Here is a 26,509-nt window from a genome sequence, read left to right on the forward strand (position 1 = left end):
CTTTAATAAGCACTAAAGCAATGGGAAATTTGCAGAATGCCTTTGCTCAGTTTTAGAACTCATTTACCACAATCCTCAATGAATTTTCAATAGAATATTATTATATCTTCCATTTTAGCTTAGTTATTCTCATCAACAGAGTACCTAATCTCTGAGCATCTACATGACCTGCCACTTATGAGAAGACTAACTTGTAAATATTTTACTCCTTTTAAATGAAGTTACTGAAAGGAAGAACTAGAACCTAGAATATCCTGAACTCAATGAATTTTCCATTGTATGGCCTATAGTATTCTTAGTCTTACAGATTCCTTTATTTGGTCATTGAGAATCACGTTTCTCTACTTAAAACCAGACATTAAGTATCTTCAGCTTCCCGGCTCTCATTAGGTACTTGGGCTATGCTTTGACATGTGAATTGTTTTGCAGTTAATTTACAGGATAATAAATGCCCAGACAACGTGGACAGCATCTAGCTAATCTTTAAATATCCTAGACCATTTCATATAATATCTAGCACAAAATAAATGCCCACAGATGTTTGCTGATTAGAACTGTTTTTAGACACTGGGACATTTTTCTAATATTTTGAGGGCTGGGCATATGAACTTGCTACTTGTTGTTTAGTGTGTTTTTCCCCCCTCACTTTATTCTGCTATCTGAATTCTTTCATTTCTACAAACCTGAATAAGTTTTATATCTATTGACTACTGGGCTTTATTTATTTATTTTTTTGCCAAACAGACTTGCTTATTTCTTCTTTACTGCATTTGCACATTCTAGTTCCTTATCCTGGGAGGCACTTCTTTGTCATCTTCCTTTCCACTAATTTTTGATCCTCCATCTGCAAGCTTTACTCCACCTTAACATTTCCTCATCAGTTATGCATACATTTTTCATTTTATTTTTCTGTACCGGATAATTATTACTACATGTCTGGTGCCTTCTCCTGAGTATTGTCCAGTCTTTTCCATTAACGTAAGAGTTCTTTGAAGGCAAGCATTGCATACCTGTTTTGCACAACTCCTAATACAATAGTCCGTCAGCCCACTTTACAGAAATTGGATACTCATTTAGTGCTAACATGTAGGAAGAAATTAACATCTTTAGCTTGTTTAAACTAAGGTTGTTTGCCACGTAAAGTTTAGCATGACAAAACCTTTTGTACTGGTGAAAATTCTTTAAGAACAATCACATCTTGATTTTTAAAAATTTGAGTATTTGCAGACCAGATTTTCTGATTAAGTTATGGAACGTATGGCTCATTAGATTGTTATAGTTATACCAGGTGGTGACCCTGTGCTCCTGTAAACAGAACCTCAGCATATCTTTTTCTGTAACAATTTAAAGACAAAGAATTTAAATTTACGGTGGAATACTGATGGAGGGAGTATGGTGGGAAAAACTTTAAAAACTGACCTAATAGCAATCGTAGAAACCAAAACCAAAAACCAAAAACCAAAAAACAACACACACACACACAAAAACTCCAGTTGAATCAGACTATTCTGTTCTCTGTTTTATCTGGATGTATTTCTTAATTCCTTCTTAAATCATTGTGTTTTTAAAATACAAAAGAAATATTCTTAGTTCCTGAGAAAAGTGATTTGATTTCAATCCTGAACTCTCTGTAACATCCCTAGACTGCTGGGGATATCTCTATGCAAAGGTTTGGACTCCCTTACAATCCAGTGTTAAAGGCTTGCATTTCCATTCTCCATATAGTGAGATTTAACAGGCTTTATTATAATACTTGCCTACTTACTTGAATTGTTGTAACATTTTAAATTTATTTCCAGTAGTAAATTAAATAGGCAAGAATTTTTTTTTTAATTTTAAACCTCCTTTGAGTGTGTTGAAACCATGTTGATCACAAATGAAAATCTTACATCAAAAGAAAAATAAGGAAATAACTGTGAAAAACTAGATTTATTTTACCCTTTTATAGTTGACTGTATAAAGTTTTGTATACCATCAGTAATAATTGAAACTTCAAAATCATTTTTAACTACTCTTACGAAAACTGTATCCCCCTCTGGAAGGTCGTCAGTTTAAATCCAAAGAGATCACAAATACTGTTCTTGGATGTAAATACTGCTGTTCCATGCTTTGAAAGAGCCATAATTAGCAAGGTTGTACAACACAACAGCAACCTGTAATGTGTTCCATATGTGGTATTTTAAAACCTTTTGTTTTAGTTTCTAACAAGAGAAAAAAAGAGTCCATTTTATTTCCTTGGGATTTGTTTTATAAGGTGCATCAGATTGAATTTAGCAAACAGGGAAGTATTCCTCCTTATCTAGCTAGTGCTTGTTTATTCTTCCCTTATAAAAAGCAAAGGACAGCAATTTTCTTTTATGAACGGGGACTGACGGCAGATAAATAACCCTTGCGGGAGAGGAAGGTCAAGTTCAAAGTTTTTCTTTCCTTTGGATTCAGGAATAAGCAAATGGAAAGACTAGCCAAACAGCCAAGCAGCAGGCATCTGATGGTTAAGCCCTCCCCCCAGGACTTTTTATGTACATAAGCAGAAGTCACTGGAGCAGCTGCGGCGCATTAGTTCCAATAGTTTAACAGGCTGCTTTGTAGCGCTGACAAAGCCAGGCTAACGCAGAGGCTTCCCTCCATATTCCCCTGATCGGCAGAGGAGGGGTGACGTTTAACAGGCTTCCGCTGAGGAGTGCGCTCTTCTCGTCTACACCCAGCCCCACCTTCACGGAGAGACTGAGGCAGGCGACCAAATGAACTAACAACAGCTGGATCGGACCTGCTTCTCTGGACGTTTCCCCGGACTCTCAGAGAAGCAGCCACTGGAAAGACGCCAGGGAACCACGTTGCCCTGGATTGTCGCCAACTGTACAAAGTTGACCCGGAAAATGGCTCAGCAGACGACAAGCCCGGACACCTTAACAGTACCTGAAGTGGATAATCCGCATTGTCCAAACCCCTGGCTGAATGAGGACCTTGTGAAATCCTTGCGGGAAAACCTGTTGCAGCAGGAGAAGTCCAAGCCAGCCAGGAAATCGGTCTCTCCTAAGCTCTCTCCAGTGATTTCTCCGAGAAATTCCCCCAGGCTCCTGCGGAGGATGCTTCTCAGCAGCAACATCCCTAAACAGCGGCGTTTCACGGTGGCACATACGTGGTAAGGTTTGCGAGGCTGACCGGAATTGGTGGTGGTTACCCCCGGGTGATCTGTGCGCCTCCCCCCCTTTCGCTTGTGTGGGTAGGGAGGGAGGACTCTCATCATTCCTCACCTGTGATTTATGGGAAGTCTTGTACCTTACCAAGGGATCCCATAGTTGTCCTAGTCAAAGCAGCAATCCTTTAGACTGGGAATCCTTGAAGTGGGTGGTTCCCAAAGTTCAATACCCATTGCAAGTTCCTACAGGAAAATTGGATTCCAGATGTCAAATAAGAATGCAGTTTTACTCCCATACCGATGTGGTGGCGTTTCTTTGATTTCATAAGCTCATATCCCTGCCAGGTCCTGTAACTACCTAGGAAAGAAAGGACCAGAAAGGAGAGGAGGAAAATCATAGTTTGTTCTCCTTTCTGCATAACACCCAGTTGAACAGAGATGTGTGTGGAGAGACTATGTACTGTGTGTATAATGGTGTGCCCCTCAAGCCCCTCCTTTGCTACTGACTTCAATGTATTTATAAACTCAAACATGTCTTTCCAATGGAAAGAAGAAAGGGTTTAGGAATTCTGTGCAGGAAATTTCTGGCTGTTACTTGGTAATATTGTTGTGTTCTTTGATTTTGGATTCTGTGTTTTGTCAATATTTTTATTTTCTTTGTGAATATTGTTACCTTTTTTTATAATAGGTGAATTTTTATGCATATTTTCACCTAGTTTTTTAGATGAGTCCTGATATTTTCCTGCTTTTATAAAAGCAAATATTAAAATTTACTATTGTCTAAGCTCATTATAGTGTTTTGCCTGAGGAGAGGCAATTCTAAGCTATGATGGTGTGTGGGGGGGAGGGGTTTGTCTGTGATACATATTTGGTTTATTTTAGGTAGCAGTAGGTTCTGTACACTACCTGCACATTTTGGTAAAATGAATATGATGAGAAAGAAAACAGCTGAAACAAAACATAATGAATCTGGTAGTTGGGAAATTGATTTTTTTCAATACAATTTTTCCATAGAAAACCAAAGATCATGCCAGAAATGGCAAAGCAAATCAAAGAAATAAATAAATCAGAAATAAGACTTCTAGGAAAAAGGCAGCAAGAAGTAGAGAGGGTCAAAATCTAAACTAGCAACATGGCCATACCCTGGACTGTATTAATATCGTAGGTGAAAATAGATGACAAAGGAAATACATATCCCACCCAAAGAGATGTCCAGCCTTAGAATTTTAATTTCAGATAGCTAGATCTCTCACTGGAGAAGTGTTCTTATTTCCTCCAGGATTTTAACTAGATGGCATTTCTGTGTTATTTAGATAAAATGCTCATATGGGAGGTAAGAAAAATCATGCATTATCCAAGCTTAAAAAGAAATTCTGGAAAAGTCACTTTTCTCTGAATATGGTATTGTTGAAAAAATTAGAGGTTAAGTATGGGATAAAAGACATAGTTAAACCCTGGGAGATGCTCTGAGGAGAGTGATGGCTTCAGACCAGAGCAGGAAAGCTGCTCATTTATTTTCCGCATGGATATTGTTATCTTCTTTATAATGGGTGAATTTGTTTTATGCATATTTTATAAAGAATCAGGCCAGAGTAGGGTGCCAGAGCAGGAAAGCTGACTCTGGTTCATGAAGATACCAGAATTTTGATATCCAATATACCTTTTGGTTGAGATACTTTTTAAAAATTATACTTCCTAAATTGTACTCATTGTTGAATAGATAAGCCTCAGTTCGGTTGCTTGATTTCCAACTGAGTGAAGCAACCTAGAGTTCATCTGAAGGTTATCTGAACTATTTGGACATGTTGAGATGTAAGGAAGGCAGGAAATCTCATGAAGACAGGCTTTCTTCTGAAATTTCTGGCACTTCCTTTTCTGGTGCTGTTTGGGGAAACACCAAGAGCACAATTTTCTGACGGTATTTTATTTTGGTATATCATGTCTCAGCTAGATCAAGGAGGCATCAAAAGAGCAATGGAAATGGAAAATAAAAATCATAATATCATTCTCAGTAACTCAGGAGGATCCTCCTATCTTTTGTGAGCTAAAAGCATCCAGCAAGGGAGCTGGAAAGAGTACCTCACATCCTCATATTGGTTCAATGATCCCCAAGACTTTTGTAATATCCATAGGTATTTTTTTTAAGATTTTATTTATTTATTTGACAGACAGAGATCACAAGTAGGCAGAGAGGCAGGCAGAGAAAGAGGGGGAAGCAGGCTCCCTGCTGAGCAGAGAGCCCCATATGATATGGGACTCGATCCCAGGACCCTGAGACCATGACCCGAGCCAAGGCAGCGGCTTAACCCACTGAGCTACCCAGGCGCCCCTCCATAGGTATCTTTTAACAAATATTATTTTAGGGATGCCTGGGTGGCTCAGTTGGTTAAGCGGCTGCCTTTGGCTTGGGTCGTGATCCTGGGCTCTTGGGATCAAGTCCTGCATGGGGCTCCTCGCTCAGCAGGGGGAGCCTGTTTCTCTCTCTGCCTCTGCCTGCCTCTCTGCCTGCTTGTGCTCTCTCTCTGACAAAATAAATAAATAAATAAATAAAATCTTTAAAAAAACACAAATATTATTCTACCTGTGCTTTCATAACTTGGACTAAACACTATGCAGAATTTAAAAAAAAATTCCAAACTGTTTTGATGTATTTAAATTTTTTGCTACCTAAACTGCTGCTACCACTACCACACTCAAATCCTTTGCTCCTCCTAAGTTAGATGATGAGCCATTTAAATACATGTCTTATATGTTTATCTCAGAATGTTGGTTACTGTGCCTGTTATTCCTGTCCTTCCAATATTTTTAAGTTTATTGAGGTGAAAGTGTTTAATTTGTACATACTGATGAAAGAACTGAATAAGAGCTGTTCTTTGGTTTGAAATAATTTGCCCTCTAGTTGAAAAAATAAATCCCATTGGAAGGCATTTAAGTAAGGTAATCATGTTGCTCTACAACATACTCTCCGAATCTTAGTGGATTGACACCCTAAATGGTTTCATCTGCTGCTGCTTCTCATGGGTATGTATGCTTCCCTGGAGTGTTTCAGCAACCTGTAGCTCCACTATTTATGACACATGATTTTTAAGGACACCATGCTCAGTGGAATCAGGGGAAAAGAATGGGAAGATGACATGTGTAAGTTTTTATGATGCAGGCCTAGAAATACACATATCACTTATTCCTTGGTTAGAACTCAGCTCAGTGATCACATCTAACTGCAGAGGATGATGGGACATATTTTCAGCTGTTTCCAGGAACAAGATCAAACAGATTGGGTGAATAGCTAGCCCATTTCAATTATAGAACATTATTGCCACCTGCTTTACCCTTTATACCATAGTTGAATTCCTTGAATAACATTTATGATGACCAGCCCTTTAACATCTCTGCACACTTCCTGGATGAGAGTCATATAGAGAAATTCTATTTGTTGGCAAGTCTATTGATTGGGATGTCCTTGCTAATATGCAGTTGAACTCTCCTTCCCTGTTATTGTTATGCTTGGGTCCAGGATCTGCTTTGAAAACCGCACAGCCTGAATCTCTCCTCTCTCCTTAATGTAGCCCTTAAAGGAAGAGGTATGGAGTAACCTGCTGGAAAGCCAGGACCTTGTTCAATTATTCCTCATACATCCATTAATCAATATTTTCAGTGTTAACAGGTTTTTTTTTCTCTTAAACAAATTATTCTCTTAACTATACATCCTAACACATTCCACCTTTATTGTGCTATATTTACTAGGTTGATTGTGGTTATTTGGATTTTCATGACTCATTTCAAGAGTAGCATACTGAGTTGACACAATGCTTCAGGTGTTGTGTGACTTGTACGGAGAGCAGCACCTAAACAGAAGCTAGCCTACCTGAGTTTTAATTCTGATTTCCCATTTACTAGTTGCATGGTTTTAAACAAGTTACTTGTCGTAATGCCTCAATTTTCCTATTACCCAGTTTCCTGGGAATAGTAAAGTATCTTTTAGGTGTTGTGGTTTTATTAAGTATAGTATGTGTAGATTACAGTGTACTGTACAGTGATCGACATTGAATGAGTGTCATTGTAAGTAAATATTTTCCTTATTACATATAATACACGTCCATTATTCCAGCCTTGGTCTGCCTGGATCTTCAGGATCACTTGATGATTGTCTTGTCAGTTGTTTGTGAATGGATTGGGCTAAAGAGAAAATATGCAAAGAGACCAAGAGTTTGCAAGAATAATAGGTGTATGTCAGTTTCATGACTATGACAAAGGAGAAGGCAGAGAGGAGATATATTCCTGAGGTGGAACCATAGAACTTGACGCCTCTTGCCTTCCTACCCCATTCTACATGTCATTCAAATCTCTTTGTTCCTGAGATTTTCCTCCTGTTCCCCCAAATGAAAATAATCTGCCACTTCTTCAGAATCTATAGCAGTTCTTTCAATGATTATTCATAATAATTACATCACTAGCTAATGTTTATTGAACAGTGTTTTTTTGGGTTTGGGGGTTTTTTGGGTTTTTTTTGGTCTCATACTGTGTGTTAAACTAGAACCCTCTATGTCTGTGCTTTTTACCACTCTGTTTTATCATTTTTACTTAATATTTAGTTCCTTCTAGTCTAGTGATTATAGACAGGACTCTGCTTTCATCTGAGTAGGGGATTCCCTCTAGATGTCGAGAACTCCAAAGTCAATGTGATCTCTGGTGAAGAAAACATAATTTCCAATATACGTTTACTTCAGGAAAATCAGATAGTCAGGAAAATCTTTATGTTTTTCAGGTTTTCTTTTTAATGTACACTGTGAATGAAGAAAAGTGTTTTAGAGGGTGTATAAGTAAAATTAGGGATTAAGGTTTCTCCAGGTAGGTTGATATCTTAGGTAATATTTGTTGTATGACTTACCCTTACAAATTCTGTGTATACATGTGTGTTTTAATTTTTACTATTTATTTATTTATTTATTTATTTATTTTTAAAAGATTTTATTTATTTATTTGACAGACAGAGATCACAAGTAGGCAGAGAGGCAGGCAGAGAGAGAGAGAGAGAGAGAGGAGGAAGCAGGCTCCTCAGCAAGCAGAGAGCCCAATGTGGGGCTTGATCCCAGGACCCCAGGATCATAACCTGAGCAGAAGGCAGAGGCTTTAACCCACTGAGCCACCCAGGGGCCCCTACATGTGTGTTTTTAGTTACAACATTTAAAGGTAGCAGAACCAGTTAGTAACATCCTTAACAAAACAATTTCTTTAGATGTATTTTTGAAAGGCCTCTTGCAGGAGACTTTTAGGTAATCTAAAGATTTTTAGGGAGCTAGATAAGTGCTTTTGGCTATATTTTTATTTATAGATTTCTCTTTATCTGGCTTTGGTATTAGATATAAAACTGTTCATGTTTAAAAGTAAACATTTGCTTTCTTGAGTCATAATTTCTTCAGCAACTGTACTTGTTTTTATGGTTAATAAAAGAGAAATATGCTATAAATTTTCTTCAAATTAAAGAAGGGAGGAAAAAACCCTTTCCTATCTATAAAGGAGTAATCTAGCCATTTAGAGAGTTTGTAGCGTGCACACACACATGCACACACGGGCACATGAGTAGGTTTTCAAAGCCAGTGTTATTGATGGTATTTGAGGACTCTCTCCTTTGTTCTAGTTCTCCTATATTTGCCCTATGTAACTTTAAGGTGATCTTTTCTCTGTCCTTTATGGTACAGATATCCAGAGACAGGCATTGCTAGTGTTTTCTGAGGAGCTGAGAACCCAGAGGTGAGCTGTGAGTATAGTGTGATACCAGGAGGTGGGAAGGAAGTTTCTGGGGAAATTATCTGGGGAGCACAACAGGAAGTACTGCAGGCATGTTGGGTGGGGTCACTTGGCTGAATCTTAGGCTGTGTCTCTGGTGTAATTGGCTGTGTATTTTCAGCGGAAATCTTGGGGGCACTGGAAGTTAAGGGTGTCTGTAGCTTTTAAAAGATTGATTTGCCTTTCCTACAAATCAGAATACCCCAGGAGGATATTCCTCTTAAAGAAGTTGCCAATTGTCTTGCAATATTTAAGAAATTACAAAGAAAAAACCTTAACAAATGGTTGCTGAGGCAAAATGAAGAAAATGCTGAAATGACCTGGCAGTTTATTACACATATGTGCTTTCTGTGACTTTTGACATTTATATTAAATCAAGAGAGAACACATGAAGCACGTCCACACTAGCTGAAGCCATTACTACTAATGGTAAATATACCTTTAAGCAAAAACAATCTTTTTTGTAAACCTGGCAAAAGTGTTGAATTGAGAAGAAAAGAATTGAATCTCAGAGTTCATTAACATTATTTTTCAATCATGGTTTTAATTTTCACAGTCACTCTTTGTATACATATCCTTATAAGTAACAAGTTCCTGTGAGGTTAGGTAATTAAATGAGCTTCAGCACTTTTTATGTTTTTTTAGACCGGAAGTTGCTAAAATTGTTCTTCAAGTAGCAGTTTCAGGAAGAAGTTTTATTATCACCAGTGTAGCAAAATTATGTCATTGTTTTTTTAATGGATTTGCTTTTGAAAAGAAATCACGTTTTTAAAACGTGATTACTTTAGTAGAGTTGAAGCCCTCTATTTCTAGCTCCACTGGCACTTATATTTGACCTTAGTTACTCAACCTTTTTCAATTGTAGAGTCTCTATTTAAAAGTCATATGGTTATAAAGGCATTTGATATTTACAAGTAAAAATTTGACTAATTAAATTTACACAGTGATAACAAACTGTAGTACATTTAAGATAAGTAATTAAAAACCAAGTTCCAGCTTGGTGTTGTAAGTGAGTGAGGTAGACGCCACATGGGTGAAAAGAGGGACAGAATTCTTTAATAATTCTGTGACTCATTAAAAGGCTGCAGGGCCTTCAGAATGAAAATCAGTTGGTATTCACTCTAAGATACAATCTAGAAGCCATGATTTTAGGTAGGAAATATGGAAATCTATAGATAATAATAAAAATCCAATTAAAATTTTCTTTTATGGCATCTTCAGTTATATACTATTTTAATGTATCAGTCTCTTCTGCATATATAAAATAGAAAAAAATCATTTTATCTTTCATGTTAAAGGCATAAATGCTCTGTTTCACATGAAGTACTTATTCACAAAATGAGATCTTCAGTTGATATGAGAAGAATCATCCAACTTCATTTTGGAATAAAAACTTTAGGTTCATAATAACATAGCTTATAATCTTAGATTTATTATAACATAGCCCTTAATGATTTCGCTCTAGCTCAGCATCAGGTGTTTTTTTTTTTTTTTAAGATTTTATTTTTATTTATTTGACAGAAATCACAAGTAGGCAGAGAGAGGGGGAAGCAGGCTCCCTGCTGAGCAGAGAGGCCGATGTGGGGCTCTATCCCAGGACCCTGGGATTATGACCTGGCCCAGACGCCCCCAGCATCAGGTTCTTAATGTACATTGGCCTTCAAAACAAACAAGAATTGAATTTAAGTATCATTAGCTGTATTTTCCATATGCAGATGCTAGGGTTCATAAAAATTTTTGTATAACCAAGATCAAGTAGCTCTGAAGCCATGAAGTGAATTGAGTTCAAACTTGAACAAAGGTCTGCCTAACTTTCTATCCTGCATTCTTTCAGCAAAGCAACCCTTGAGCTAAGAGTCACATTCACATTTATGTCTCTACCTTGGATGTATATTGAGGCAAAAACAATGAGTGTTCAGTGACTTTACCGGAATAGTGGTGAAGTTCACAGAAGGGCAGGGGCAGAATTCATTCTTGGTGTAGAATCTTAGTTTATTTGTTTACACATGTAGCTTGTAGAATGTAGTTGTTCTTTTTATGATGAAAGTGAATGTATGTACAGGAGAAATATATGTCTTTGGTGAAGGAGGGCTTCAGAGTCAATAGAGAGTATTCTGATTCAGAGTAGTTTTTAAAATAAGACTGGCATAAAGACAAAACCAATCAGAATAATTTTATTTTCAGTGATTCAGAGGAAAAGGCAAGGAAGGCTTGGGCTCTAGAGATCAACTCAAAAATCTATTAATGTTTAGTTCCAGAAGAGCCAGCTGGAAATGATGGTCTGCAGGCTCAAGTCACTAAGCAACAGAGCAGCAAACTGCTTGGTAACCAGAGCTGGCCTGACTCACAGGCTGGCTGTGAACGACCGGATAGCGGGATAGGAGGATAGGAGGACCAAAGCCCATCGTACCTCAAAACAATCTCCTTCTGTTCGTCTGCCAGCCTTCATGCCAGATCCCTTCGTTATGGGCTGGTCCCCTTGACTTAACAAGATACCTGCCTTTTGAATAGAACTGTCTCTGGGGCCAGAAATAAATGCTGTCTTTCCTCTTTCAAGTGACAGTTCTGAGATTGTCTTCTTCGGGTCAGGACATCATTTGAAAATGTAAGGTTTAATGAAAGAAAAGGAGTGAGAACATTGGGAATCAGTGGCCTGACTTTAGGTTTTTGTGAGCCAGTGTATACAGGGCCAGATTACCTGACTTCATTTGGTGATACCTGTCTTTGAACTCTGAGAGCACAATACCTTGCTATTTGTTTGTCATTTTGTCATCTTCTGCTATCTTCTATTTCATGTGTGCAATTTGCCTATATAGCTGAACTATTAGTTCCTAAAATGTAGCAATCTCTGTATCCATCTGGAGTGCCAAGTGACACCTGTATAATACTCATTTAGTAAATATTTATTGTTTAATTGAGAAACATCCCTTCCATTACTGTGCCTCTTATGCTAAACCGCTGGGGAGATCTATACTCTTCCAGCCTTAAAGTCCTGGTAATGTGGTATTTGAATGCCCTACTGGAAAGAAGTTTCAAACTCAATGATTAACCATTTATATGGATTTTGTCACCATGAGTTTGTGCCTGTGTGTGTGTGTGTGTGTGTATGTATTCTGGGTTTGCACACACTAGACTGGGTTAATTTATCTATAGTATATGTGTATGAATTAGTATGTAAGAGTATCACAAATTTGTCAAGTATATGCATTTTAACAATATTTAGTTTACGTTTTGAAATTAAATTATGCCTGTTGTATTTCTGAAGAAAATAAACTTACATAAATATATTTGTGATTCTTAGGAAATTACTGAATAACTAGCTTGTAAAGCTCTAATGACTAATCCTTATCTCTTAGAATTCATAGTGGTTAAATTATACACCAAGACCTAAGCTTATAAAGGAAATGTCAAGATTTTGAGGAGAAGTTAAAAAAAAAAGAAAAAAAAACCCCACCTTTTATAGTTCCTTTTTTAGGATGACAATTTAGAGAAACTTTGAACTGGCAGAAACTAAGCATTAGTTCTCCAAAGTAGATCTTCAGAATAAGTAAAATTGAATAATAGGAAACCTTTTTGAATATATTTAGCATAGAAATGTTATTTTAATGTAAATATATTCTCTATAGTTCAATCTATATTTATTTTTACATTGTGGTAATTTCAAACCAACCAAATTTCCTTTCCATTACCCTTACGAGTAGCCCTCTGATCAAATTAGCCATTATTAAAATAAAGTTCTTTCCTCTGTATATTGTTATTAATAGGGTGTGTTTTTTTTCATTTTCTTATAGGACTGATTTCATATTTATATTTACATATGATGAGTGTGTACTGTTGGTCTTTGGAAGTAAGCAACTTTCTGATTGATAAGGATACTTAGATTATCATTTCTGCTTATTTACCTTCTTTAGGTTTATAGTATTTGTTTTCTTTGCTTTATTCTCTGCAGCGTGATTTTTTTTTTTTATGACTCTCTACTGAGTGAGTGCCAAAGAGAACAACATATGATTTATGGGTAGTAATAACTAAGCCATATATGAATAGGAGGCTGATGACGCACAAGGTTGAATGATGTGGCTCTCTTCTGAATAGAACCTGGCTTCCTTTAATAAAGCCTTCTTATTAATAACAATAGCAATATCATTAATAGTGTGATCATTCCTGTATCACTTTTCCAGTTTAAGGTCCATCCATGAATCATTTGCACTGTTTTACATTTAATTTTTATAATGGACTTACATTTTTATTTAAAGGTCTATATGTTTAGGAAAGAAGCTTTATAACATTACTGTAAATTGGAAACCTGTGTCATTTATCATGCATAGAAGATCACTGAAACAAATACAGGTAAGAAAGATTGCACAGGGCGCCTGGGTGGCTCAGTGGGTTAAGCTGCTGCCTTCGGCTCGGGTCATGATCTCAGGGTCCTGGGATCGAGTCCCGCATCGGGTTCTCTGCTCCGCGGGGAGCCTGCTTCCTCCTCTCTCTCTCTCTCTGCCTGCCTCTCTGCCTACTTGTAATCTCTCTGTGTCAAATGAATAAATAAAATCTTTAAAAAAAAAAAAAAAAGAAAGATTGCACAGATTCAAGTGTAGCAAGATTCTACAACTGACTGAAGGTTCTGAGCCTGAAGTCTGCTCTCTGTTTAAAATGGTAGTTAGCAAGTAATACAGAGATGTGAAAGACCAGTTAAGCCTTTCTCCTTAAGACAGTAAGAATGACAGAAAGAGATTTGGAAAGGAAATAACCTTCTCATCATTTAATTCAGCATTTAAAAATTCACTAAACCACAGCACCTATGCCTAACAACCATCCTGGTGTAACATTAGACCTTATAATATACTAGCCCGGTGATCCTTGAACCACTGGAACTTCCACTGTTGGAAGAAGGACATTGGTCCTTACCGACTTTTCACATCTGAATTGCTCAGTTGAAAGTAAACACACTGAATTTGGACTGTGTAATTCCAATTCTGAAGCGGAACGTGAGGTGGTGTTATCCTGTTTTACCTCCACTGTCTACTACCTACCTACCTGGTAGCTACACAGATGCAAATAAATGTAGAACTGGTCCATGAAAAATGTGTGCCCTCTAATGTTAGCTTTCAGCCAAAGAGCACCAACATGAACATTTTAAGAGTGTAGGATCACCATACAAATAAGTGAAAGCTGAGCAAGTGAGGAGTCTGATTTTTCTATACCTCTGTAATCTTCTGAAGAATTTACTTAATTCTAGACTCAAACTCCTGCGTAGGACAGGTTTTGTAATTCACAAGGCCCAATGTAAAGTAAAAATACAGGAACACTTGCTCAGAGGAGTGTGAGGAATTTCCTGACAGCAAAAACAGAGCCTTCAGTCCAGCCCAGGGCCCTTTGGAGAGTGTGGTCCTTACACAGACGTCTATGTGGTCATGTCTATGGAACTGGCCTTGCACCCACAGCAGATCTCAGCTGGGGCCCCAGAAGTCACATTTGTGGACAGCTCTACAAGTGAAGCTGGAACCATTGTTTGACAGACATTTCTTAGAGGAGCATCTCCCATTGGTCACCTCCTTCTCTTTTTACACTATAGAGACTCCAGAAGATTGATATGCTTTGGAGTAAAAAGTGAAAGTCAACAGTGCACCAACTGTAAAGTAAGGAGGAGCATTATCTTCCCTTCATCTTGAGGGTTTTCTTCACAGTGGAACAAGTGCATGCATAAATTAAAAGCAGTTTTGCCTTTGCATTTAAAATCACTTACTGATATGCTCAGCATCAGCAATGACAATATGCTATTAGCATTTGATACTATTGCTGACCCCTCCTTGAAACTGTCTTATTCACTGGTTTAACTCCTATTTCTCTGAGATCTCTCTTCTCCTTCATTGACTTCATTTCCAACACGTTAAATTGAAGTGCCCTCCCATTATGTAATTAGCCCTTTGGCCTCATTTTAGCATGCTCCCTGCACCATCCACCTGAAGTCTGCCCCAGCACCAGTTGCTAGTTTCATTTAAAATATGACAAAACCCAACTCTTAAGCCTGGCTCAAGATCTGTGTGCCTCTTCTGGACATTTCCACTTGGGAGCTCTACTCTCACCTCAGATACAATGTGAAAAACTGAGCTCACTGTTTCCCCACTTCTGGTTTTTCTATTTCTGTTCTTAGAACCACTGCTTTCTCAGTCACGTTTAACTTCTCTTTTGCCCTTTCTCTGGCTAGGCCTATAGATTAGTTCATCTGATATTTCTTGCTTTTCTGTTTTTTCCTGATACCACTATCTGTTTTAGCATCAGCCTTATGTTTGGGCTAGTTCAAAAACATCCTAACCATCTTTGTGCCACCAGTCCCTTCCCTCTGAGGATATGCTACCTGTGCTGTCTCCTTAATTACCTCAAAGTTCTGCCATCTCTTCCTGCTATCTATGGTGGGGGTAAGCTGATGTTTTTCTGTAAGGGGCCAGAGAGTAAATGTCTCAAGCTTTATGGGCCACGGCCTGTGTGGCATCTACTCAGTTATGTCACTGTAGTGCCAAAGCAGCCCAAGACATAAAATGGGATGAGTACACTCAATGAAACTAGTTACAAAAAATTATAGGAGGCTGGATTTGGCGCACTGGGCCATAGTTTACCAATCCCTGGTCTGCAAGATAAAGTTCAGACTCCTCTACTTGGCATCGAAGTCTATATTATCTGTTCCAAACCTGTCTCTACAAACCTTATCTGGTATTGGTTCCTGTGGATACTTCACAGCATTTATTCTGGAGCTGAGTCTTGAGCAGGGTTTCTCAGCATTGCTACTGCTGACATTTGGATCCAAATAATGCTTTGTCATGGGGGCTATCCTATGTATTGTAGGATGTTGGGAGCACCCGGACCACTATCTATGAGATGTCAGTGATCCCATCCTATTTTGAAAATCCTAAAGGCTTCCAAACATTGTCAAATATTCCTCAGAGTGGGTGGGTGCAAATTGTGCTTAGTAAGAACCAGTGATCTAGAGAATAAGCTTTATGAAGGGAGAAATGAGTTCCGCTTCATTCACTGTGTCCCTAGCATCTAGTACAGTCTTGTGACACAGAAAGATGTCTGGAAACGTACTGTCTGGTCCAGCTTTGTTCCTCACTTACTGTGAGCTCTTAGATGCATCTTTTATACTCTATAGGCCACCATTAAGTTCATCTGTAAAATGGAACTATACATAGAATCATTCAAAATTTCAAATGATAAACTTACTAAAAAAATCTTTGAAAAGAATAAAATGCTAATCAAGCATAATGTGAAAATAGTATTGGTGGGACACTATGGGTAATCTGAACCTCTTGAAATCTAGAAGTTTGATCACCTCACAAACTGTGTCTACCCCCTGAAAATCATTGTATGGGATGCTATTAGGGCATTGTCTTTGCTCTCAAGAATTATGATCTGATGGCGCATAGAATGTGATAACTCAAGTAACTGAAACAGCAGCCAGAATTGCAAAGAGTGGAAGGAGTTTTTAGGAGGCAGAGATTTGTTTCTGGAAGTGGGACTTTCTTGAGATTTGAGATGGAGTATGAGATGATATGGTCACGAAGAAGGGCCTGAGCATTTTGTTAGATTATTTAATTAATCATAACTATAATTGAATTAGGTAGAGTTGATTTATTTGCCTTCTTTTCTTCCAAATTTTTATTAAATTCTAGTTAGCATATAGTGTAGTATTGGTTGCAGGAGTAAAATTTACTGATTCTTTACTTACATACAACACTCAGCGCTCATCACAACAAGCACTCTCCTTCATACCCATCACCATCTATCTAGTCCATCCCTGCCACCACCCCTCCAGCCACCCTCAGTTTGTTCCCTATCATTAAGAATACCTTTTTTTTAAAAAAGTTTTTATTTATTTCTTTGACACAGAGAGAGAGATCACAAGTAGACAGAGAGGTGGGCAAAGAGGGGGGAGGGAAGCAGATCCCCTGCTGAGCAGAGAGCCTGATGAGGGACTCGATCCCAGAACCCTGAGATCATGACCTGAGCTGAAGGCAGAGGCTTAACCCACTGAGCCACCCAGGGGCCCCTAGAATACCTTATTTTAATGGTTTGTCTCCCTCTCTCTCCTCTTCTTTTTCCCTTCCCACAATGTTCACCTAATTATCATATTTTTAAAAGGAAAAAATGAGGCCTAAAAAGGAATTTGATTTGAACATAAAACCTGGGAGATTTCAGTAGGGAGGGAAATGTAGTGAAGTATGGAAGGAGAAGAAATGGCAGGAGATGAATTCTTTTTGTCAAAGGAACAACTGAATCTCCATGGGAACTACATGGGGTTTGTGTGAGTTTGAGTCCAGCTCAGAGTATCTCTGGGGAAGGTAGGCTGGAATCAGGTTTTGAACACCATCTAGCATTCTCTGTCTCCCTCCCTCCCTCTCTCTCTAACAAACAAAGACACCAGTGATTTATAGGCTTAAATGAAACACAGTCAATTTTATCTTTCTTAACAGCTTCACTCCAACCAAATAAAAGGAAGTGACATTTTGAGTTATTACCCCATGCTAAGCTTGCTAAGCTTCAAGTGTGTGCACTGAACACTCTCAATAGTTAGAATGTGAGAGTCAGTGCAATTAGACCAATCTACACTATTTTCAGTTAGATAATATCCTACTCCTTCTAAGATAATCCTCCTGAAATAGCAGAATATACAATTTTCTTTCCATTCAAATCAGGTGTGTCCATTCCACTTGTGGCGCTTATGTTCCAATGCATAGAACAGAGACATTATTTACAAGGACTGTGCCTGCTTTTTCATTAAGTTGCAAGAGAATGCAATACTTAGAACACATCTAGCAGTTCTGATGGTCTCTATACAGAAAACCATCTTACTCTGAAGACATTTTATCTGTTTCCACATTGGCTCACCAGGGTAAAAATCAGAAGATAAATATCCTGCTATCCATTCATCCACTCAAAAAATAATTTCTGAGTGTCTACTCTGTATCTGTCACTCTTCTAGGGATATAGCACTAACAACAACAACAACAAAAAGATAAAATTCTTCCCCTATGGAGTAGTACTCTAATGGGGGGGGGTCAACATACAAATAAATATTTCAGTGGGTCAGAGAATGATAAGTACAGCATAGAAGAATAAAGCAGGGCTAGAGGATAGAGTTTTGTATAAGCTTTTTGGGGTGGACTCTATAAGGTGACATTTGAGCAGCGATTGAAGGGAAATGATTATAAAATAATCTAGGGGAAGACCATTTTAGGCAGAAATGAGGTGTGCAAAGGCTCTGAGGGAGGATATGATGGTGTGTTTGAGGGAGGGGAATGTTGTAGAGAATGAGATCAGAGTCATCGAAGGGGGCTAGATCATGCAGTGTTTTGAGGCTGGAATAAAGGATTTGACAATATGGGATGATCTTTTTTCTGGGTGGTACATCAAAGAAAGGAGGATTAACAATGGAAGTATCTGCCTAAGGGAGGACATAGTCTGTCTTGAGTTTTATAAGAATTGTCCAGGCTCCTGTATGGTAAATACAGATGTGGGGAAGAGATAAAAATAGGGAAACCAGTTAAGACATTATTGCAGGAATCCAGGTGAGATATAATGATGGTGCAGACTAAATAGTAAAATGGTCATGATACTTTCTGGAAATATAGAAGAGCAAGAAAAACATTTCTCCTTTACGGGCCATGGTACAAAAATGTAGAAGGTACCACTCTGGGCTGAAGTAAAGCAGCGTCGTCAATGGGCAGCTAGTACTGTTTACACAATAAGGTGCACGAGACAGAGAAGAGATTGAGAATACAGGGGATTTTACTGAGGACAGAGTAGGAGCACTGGAAGTTACAGTGGAGAGTTTGTAGTTTTGGGGGAGGGCTGGGAATTTAAACCAGATGAGGGGGTTTACAGGTCCTCTGAGGATAAGAGACTGGTGATGAGCAATATCTTGGCAGTCTTGGGGTCCTGTGTTGATGAGTGTGAGTCAAAGACAAGGATCTCAGTGGAGGCTGTGCAGTTAGAAAAGCACAACTCATCAGCTGGGACAGCCATTCTTTTGGGTCTGTTTTTTATTTTTTTATATTTGTATCTTTATTTTTTATTTTTTTAAAGATTTTTATTTATTTATTTGACAGAGATCACAAGTAGGCAGAGGAGATCGAGAGGAAGAAGCAGGCTCCCCATCGAGCAGAGAGCTTGATGTGGGGCTTGATCCCAGGACCCTGGGACTATGACCTGAGCCAAAGGCAGAGGCTTTAACCCACCGAGCCACCTAGGCACCCCTGGGTCTGTTTTTTATAACTGAGGCTCACTAATTCACCTGTAGCTTATTTACAGAAATGGCAGGGAGAGGCAGTGGAACTGGGCTGGCCAGGTCCACCCGGCTGTCTTCATTCCAGCTTTTTGTCTAGTAATGCTGTGTTCCTCCTACCAATTACCATATACTTACGCTGGAGGGGATGAGAGGTGTGAGAGAAGATGCTGAAAGGCAAGTAGGAAATTGCTAGTTTCCAGATGTAAGGCCCTGGGGCAGATTTCCTAATATGAACTTGCCATTTTGTTCATGCACTGGGTAGAAAAATTCCTCTTATGCAGCATGATGTTACAACTAGATATTGGAGAACCAAAATATTTCTTTTTTTTTTTTTTAACATTTTATTTATTTATTTGTCAGACAGAGATCACAAGTAGGCAGAAAGGCAGGCAAAGAGAGAGAGGTGGAAGCAGGCTCCCTGCTGAGCAGAAAGCCCAATGCGGGGCTTGATCCTAGGACCCCGGGATCATGACCTGAGCTGAATGCAGAGGCTTTAACCCACTGAGCCACGCAGGCACCCCTGAGCCAAAGTATTTCTGAAAAAAATATGCATACTTACCCCAGTGTTTCATACATGTCATTATAATGATACTGATTTTATTAAATACATCGGTTTTCTGTATAGGCAATAAAATATATCCAAAAGAAAGCAGGACTATGCCACATTTTAATATTTATACGGGAGTGGTTTCATGATCCTATCTGTAAACAGAACAAATATGAAATGGTAGAACATAGATAGCTTTCTCTTTGGAGTTCAAATTGTTGGTTTGTGTTGCCTGCTTGCATATTTATATTGTGTGAGCTAGCTGGCTGTTATTAAGAAATATGATCTTTTGTGTCTTAAGAGTGTGCCCTGCAAAGCAACATGTACAAACTGTTTTTTTTTTCTTGCCCTAAGGGAAAGGGCGAGCCCTGGCACCTTTTAACCTGTGAGGATTATGTAGCTCTTGCTGTGATTGATTCATTGGCTTCTCTTCCAGAAATGCTCCCGGTATGTGTTTTGTGTTCTGACAGAGCCATGGTTTTGCTGATCCGCACGTCACCCCTGTGAAGACGTGGGCATGCTTTGTACATTTGCTTCTGTAGCCTGGGAAGCATATTTCAACACACTGGCCAGAATTGGCTAGAACATGCCTGTCACTCCCAGCTGACTCTGATGACGCTCTTGCCAACGTAGATTTACATCAACACAGTTCTTAACTGGAAAAAGTTCATTTGGAATATACAGAGTAGCCCATTTAAAAGAGGCATGGCATCAATTTGAAGAGGACTGCATTTTAAGGGAAGTATTGTAAGAAATACACTGTCAATGGAATGTTCCACAGAGCCCAGAATTATAATCAGCATTACTCAAGAGTTTTCCCCCTAGAAACCGTATGTCACTCACTCCTAAGGAGTTGGTTATCCTGAAGAAAATCACTCTATTCCAGACTTGCCTTCTTAGCATGCTGGAAATGTAGGCATTTCTGGCCTCTTCTCTTCCTTTCTACATAATCCTAACACTGTATTCATTTAAGAGAGTATGACATGCTCCAGCTGATGACATGCACTGTGATGTAACAACATTGCTTATTGCTTTCCCCACATTCAGTTTGGCAACTCAGTGGATAAACAGATTTTTACTATTAGCATGGAACCTTTTGGCATTTGTCCATCTTGCTTTTTGACTCATCCTCAATATCCTAATGAATGTTTGGGATAAGCATATTACTCAGATGCTTGCGTCCACAGACAGGAAACCAGGCACTCAGAAATAAAACCCGTTACCATAGCTATTCAGAAAAAAATATATAAAACTGTCTTTGTTGTCTAAAAGAAAAAATTCAGTATCGGTGGCATATGACCTTTGATTACTGTTATTATGACCCTAAACTATTCACCCTTCATTTTCATCATTGTAGTCTATTCCAAGTCATTACAGTAATGGAAACAACTGAATGGGTTTGCAATTTTTACTCCTCTTCTCATGACAGCCAACAGGACTCTCAATGACACAGGCTTTGATCTGCCTGCTTTTAAATCTCTTAAGCAGGGAAGCTCTAGGCAGCTTCTTCTCAGAAGATTTTACAATCCTAATAGACCTCATCATAAATTCTATACTTTGCTTGTTTAGGCACATCAAAGTCAAGCTTTATACCAGGGGCCACCCAGGAAGTTAAGGTCATCAGCTTCTTGTTATACCTACTGGGTCACTGTCATGCCTAGCAATAATAAAGGTTGACTGTGCAAAGTGATCAAAAGTTGTGGACTACAGTATAGAAATCTTAAAGAATATGTTCTGCCTTGTTGTTTCTTCTGCTGTGTTTTGTTGAGAACTAATACTGTTGTAATTAACTCCAAAGTGTTCTATGCTCTTTGCATTTAGAACGGAGGGAAAAAATATATAGAAGTAAGATATTTCTCCTGTGAATTAACACATGAAATCTATAATTATCAGAGCCAAGATGCAACACTTTAAAGAGATGAATTTATAAGCCTATCAGAAGGTAGGATTGGTCAGAATTTGGGTAGGCATAAAAGACAATCACAAAAGAAACAGTTTTCTGTGCTTTTTCAAACGTCTGAAAGAAGAACTGTTGGTTAGCAGAATGACATTAGACATTAAAACTATGTTAATCATCTTACTAATAACCTTTCAAATTTATCTGTCTTATTGATCCCCTATTTATCTCTGTATATTTTTCTTGTTCTGTGTTCACAAAGCCATCTTCTGATTATAGTCTTCATTATTATATAGGACTTTCTAATGAGAAAGAAAGCCCCGGGTCAGATGGTTGAGCATTCTAATCTGCACAGTAATTGTTGTGCTCAATGAAAAGAAATTAATTGGTATTTGGATTCTCTTCAGCAGTTCCATGAATTTATACGACAGTGGTTTGCTCATGAGAGAGGAGTTTGCTCTCGTGTGCTGAGAGATTTCAGTTTCTGAGTCTACAGAACTCACTGCCAGATTTTAATCCTAGCATTTCTCCAAGGTATTGCCTATCTTGAAGGCCTTTTGGGGAAAAAAAAAATCTGCTAATCTTTCCAGGCGAAACTCTTCTCCCTTGCCATGCTCTAAATATTTTCTCTAGGAACTTTGGTTGCAAGGTTTTTTGTATTTACACATTTTAAAGCTGTAATCACAGTAAGAATAAGGAAAAGGTGTAAGGTTCCATTTCCTTAGTCTTCTTCCTCAATGGAAACTGTTTGGTGAGATGGTCATGATATATGCTTTGAAATTAATTTTATGACAACTCTAACATTTAGCCCAAGGTAGATTTGGCTTTCATTTGTTTGTATTTCTGAGGGTCTGATGTCTTACAGAACTTCGTCAGCTATTCTAGGAAATGTGTTCAATACTCACAGACATTAATGGGATTTTTCTGGACTCTTTCTTTCCTTTGCCTTACCCCCTTTTAGATCCAATAACTTAGAGGGGCACCCTGAACGTTACAGCTTTCATCCTAGAATCTGATGTTACTTTTAGGGAGTTTCACATTTTAATAGGATTTTTTTGTTTGTTTGTTTGTTTGTTTTGAACACAGAAAAGTCTTTGGGACTTAAGTATGTGAATCTCAACTTGAACAGTTGCAGATTTGTGGGACAAGGTTCAGATCAACCACATCAAGAGTTGTGGCACTGTTAGGTTGTTTCATCTAAGCACCCCACCCCGAAGTAAAGACTGTTTAGACAATGACAAAAATATACACAAGGAAGTGATATGAAAGTGAGGATCATTGCTGAAACAAACTGAAACATTTATTCTCAGATAAATGTCCTCCAGAGAGAAGGGCATCTGAATTAGTTTCCAAGACCTGCCATCACAAATGACCACAAATTTAGTGGCTTCGAACAACTGAAATCATTCACAGTTCTCAAGACCAGAAGTCCAAAATCAACGTGTTGGCAGGGCTGTACTCTCTACAGAGGCTCCAGAGAAGAATCAGTTTCGTTCCTCACTAACTTCTAGTGGTTGCTGTGTCCCTTGGCTTGTGCCTACATCACTCCAATCTTTGCCTCTGTTTTCATATGCCTTCTCCTTTTTTGGTCTTTTCCTCTTTGTGTCTCCTATAAGGACATTTGTCATTGGATTTACTTGGATAATCTAGGACGATCTTCTCAAGATCCTTAACTTAGTTACAGCTACAAAACCCTATTTCCAAATAGGGTAACAATCACATGTTCTGGAGTTTAGGATATGGACATATCTTATTTAGGATCACCATTGGGCCCCTTACAGCATCTAAGGATAGGCCTTCTTGTGAGAGTCCCTGAGAAAGCCCTCCAGATAGCCTGAAATCTGGGCCACACCCACATGAACAGTCCTTTCTGACTACTGCAACAACTCTTGCGGTTCCAGTTGGGAGAGCTAAGGCAATAAGACTACGTGGGGCAAGAAGCCAAGAAGACTAAAATTCCCTTAAGTGGAAGACTGCCATGGTCCCTAGATGTTCAGTCTTTGTTGATATTTCTTCCCAAAGCTCAGGAAAGGCATGAGAAAAAGAGAAATAGGGAAATTATATTTATTTTGTATCCTTTGCATCTAGAACCCTTTTTAGAGAGAAAGGAAAAAAAAACTATATGCGTAAGAATTAGGAAAGGAGAACAATGGGTGTTTTCCCTGGTTTGTTTTTTTTTGTTTTTTGTTTTGTTTTGTTTTGGTTTGGTTTTGGTGAAAGTTTGATGCTGGTCTCAGTGACTAACATTAGCATTTTAAAACCACGAACGTAGTACATGTTTATGGTAAAAATTCCTATAAAACATAGTGGTGTATAATTCCCTTGATGATGTTCCTCCGTGCTCACAGCTTCCCATGTGCTCTCACCAGAGCAGTTGCTCTTACCATTGTCAGGTGTAGCCTCCCAGAAAAAAAATTTGTGCATATTTAAGTAAATATAATAAAAATAGTGATCACACTTATCGTGTAATTTATATGTATTAAGCATATTGTCAGCTATTTTCAGGGATCACTTCATTTATTTCTCATTACAGACCTGAAGTGTATCTATAAGATAGATTTCTACCAGTGAGGGTGCCTAGGTGGCTCAGTTAGTTAAGTGGCTGCCTTCAGCTCAGTTCACAATCCCAGGGTTCTGGGATCAAGTTGTGCATCAGGCTCCCTGCTCCACAGGGACTCTGCTTCTCCCTCTGCCCTTCTTCCCACTCATTCTCTTTCTTACTCTCATTTTTATATTTTATAAATAAAATCTTTTTAAAAAGTTTCTCAGTCTTTTTTTTATACTTTGTAGTTTTAAAAAGTTACATGTAAATATTTTTTTTAATTTATTGTGGACAAAACCACATAACATAAAACACTCCTTTGACCATTTTTAAATGTATGGTTCAGTAGTATTAAATATATTCACATTGCTATAGAACACATCTCCAGAAATTTCTCATTTTGCAAAACTGAAACTGTACACATTAAGCAACAACACCCTACTCTTGCCAATTTCTGATAGTCACCATTCTACTTTCTATGAATTTGAGTTTGTTAGATAGTTCATATAAGTGGAATCAGACAGTATTTGTCTTTCTGTGACTGGCTTATTCCACTTAGTGTAATGTTTCCAGAAGTCACTTGTGGTAGAGCATGTGACAGGATTCTCTCCTTTTTTAAGTTGGAATAATATTTTATTATATGTATATACACATTTTATTTATTCAACAGCTCATGGATACTTAGGTTGCTAACATCTGTTGGCTATTGTGAATAGTGCTGCTGTGAACATGTATGTACAAGTATCTCTTCAAGACCCTGATTTCAGTTCTCTGGAGTATATATTCAGAGGTGGCATTGCTGGATCATATGGGAGTTCTATTTTTAATTTCTTCTGAAGAATCTCCATACTGTTTTCCTTAGTGATGGTACCAATTTACAATCCTACCAGACCTGCACAAGGGTTCTGATTTATCCTCATTCTCAATACTTTTTTCCTTTTTTTTAAAATTTTATTTATTTATTTGACAGACAGATCACAAGTAGGCAGAGAGACAGGCAGAGAGAGAGGAGGAAACAGGCTCCCCGCTGAGCAGAAAGCCCGATGTGGGGCTCGATCCCAGGACCCTGAGATCATGACCTGAGCCGAAGGCAGAGGCTTAACCCACTGAGCCACCCAGGCACCCCACTTTTTTTCTTTTTTCATAGTAACTGTACTAATGACTATGGAATTATATCTCATTTTAGTTTTTGTTGCATTTCTTTCATGGTTAGTGATGTTGAGCAACTTTTATATGCATGTTGAACATTTGTATATTTGTACATTATATTTGAAGAAATGTCTATTCAGGTCATTTGCCCAGTTTTTAATTAGGTTATTTAATTTTTTGTCTGTAAAATGTTTTGATACAGCATAGTTTAGCAAACTTTCCTCCGTGTGGTCCTCTTATGTCATGTTAAGGAATGCACCTCCATTTTAAAATCATTAGATTTCTTTTCACCTTATACTCTTGTCCTTTTAAGATTTTTTTCTCTCTCTCTTTCTCTCTTTTTAAAATTTTATTTATTTATTTGAGGGAGAGAGCAGGAGAGAGCCCAAGCAGGGGTGGGGGGATGGAGGGGCAGAGGGAAATGGAGAAGCAGACTCTCCACTGAGTAGGGAGACCACTGTGGCGTGATGCAAGGCTCTATCCCAGGACCCTGGGATCATGACCTAAGCTAAAGGCAGATGCTTAACTGACTGAGCCACCCAGACACATCAAGATTTCTCTTTTTATATTTAATTTTTGATCCATCTGTCACTTATTTTGATACAAGGAGTAAAGAAAAGGGTCTAGCTTTTTAGGCCAACTACTCAAAACCTAAATTATAGAATAATTGCTGATCACATACTAACTCGTAAGGTTTTCTTATTAAGTGCCACACTTGCCACACCTACTACAGTATTGATTATACTAAGTGCGGTGGTACCTTGTTAGATTTTTTTTTGGTACTACTTTAAATGATAAACTTAAGCTATTAATATAGCTTAAATATTTGAAAGGTGACTTAAAATAGTCTGTTTTTCATTTGTTGAGCTCTATTTCTTTTAAAAATAAATATTATCTATGTTTCCCAATAACATTCCTTTCTGGGGGAGTCAACAAAGAGAAATGCTTTCAGTGACTAGAGAGGCCAGTGAGAAAGAATGGCTTTTGTAGAACGATTCTTAATTCAAATGCCAAATGATGGGACAGTTTCTCCACAAGGAGAAGAGATGTCTATTTCAGGACCTTTACCTACATTTGGGCTAAATTTAGTATCCCTGACAGCCCCACACCTGGTAGGGAGATGTAAAATCCTTTGTGCTTATATGAAATGATAGTTGTCATCATCA

General features: G+C 38.2%; 1 protein-coding gene across 6 annotated transcripts in view; it reads left to right on the forward strand.

Moving 5' to 3' along the window:
• Positions 1 to 26,509, forward strand: part of PDE4D (phosphodiesterase 4D) — a 1,483,850-nt gene that overhangs the window by 736,049 nt on the left and 721,292 nt on the right. The window contains exon 1 of one of the 6 annotated variants that reach the window (XM_032334878.1): positions 2,392 to 3,142. The exons of the other annotated variants lie outside the window; for them this stretch is intronic. Coding sequence (XP_032190769.1) covers positions 2,877 to 3,142 — 266 coding nt within the window. The 5' untranslated portion in view covers positions 2,392 to 2,876. Of the gene's footprint in view, positions 1 to 2,391; positions 3,143 to 26,509 lie in introns of those variants that run through there. 6 annotated transcript variants of the gene reach the window in all.

The sequence above is a fragment of the Mustela erminea genome, chromosome 3 (genome assembly GCF_009829155.1).
Source record: "Mustela erminea isolate mMusErm1 chromosome 3, mMusErm1.Pri, whole genome shotgun sequence".
NCBI classification, from domain to species: domain Eukaryota; kingdom Metazoa; phylum Chordata; class Mammalia; order Carnivora; family Mustelidae; genus Mustela; species Mustela erminea.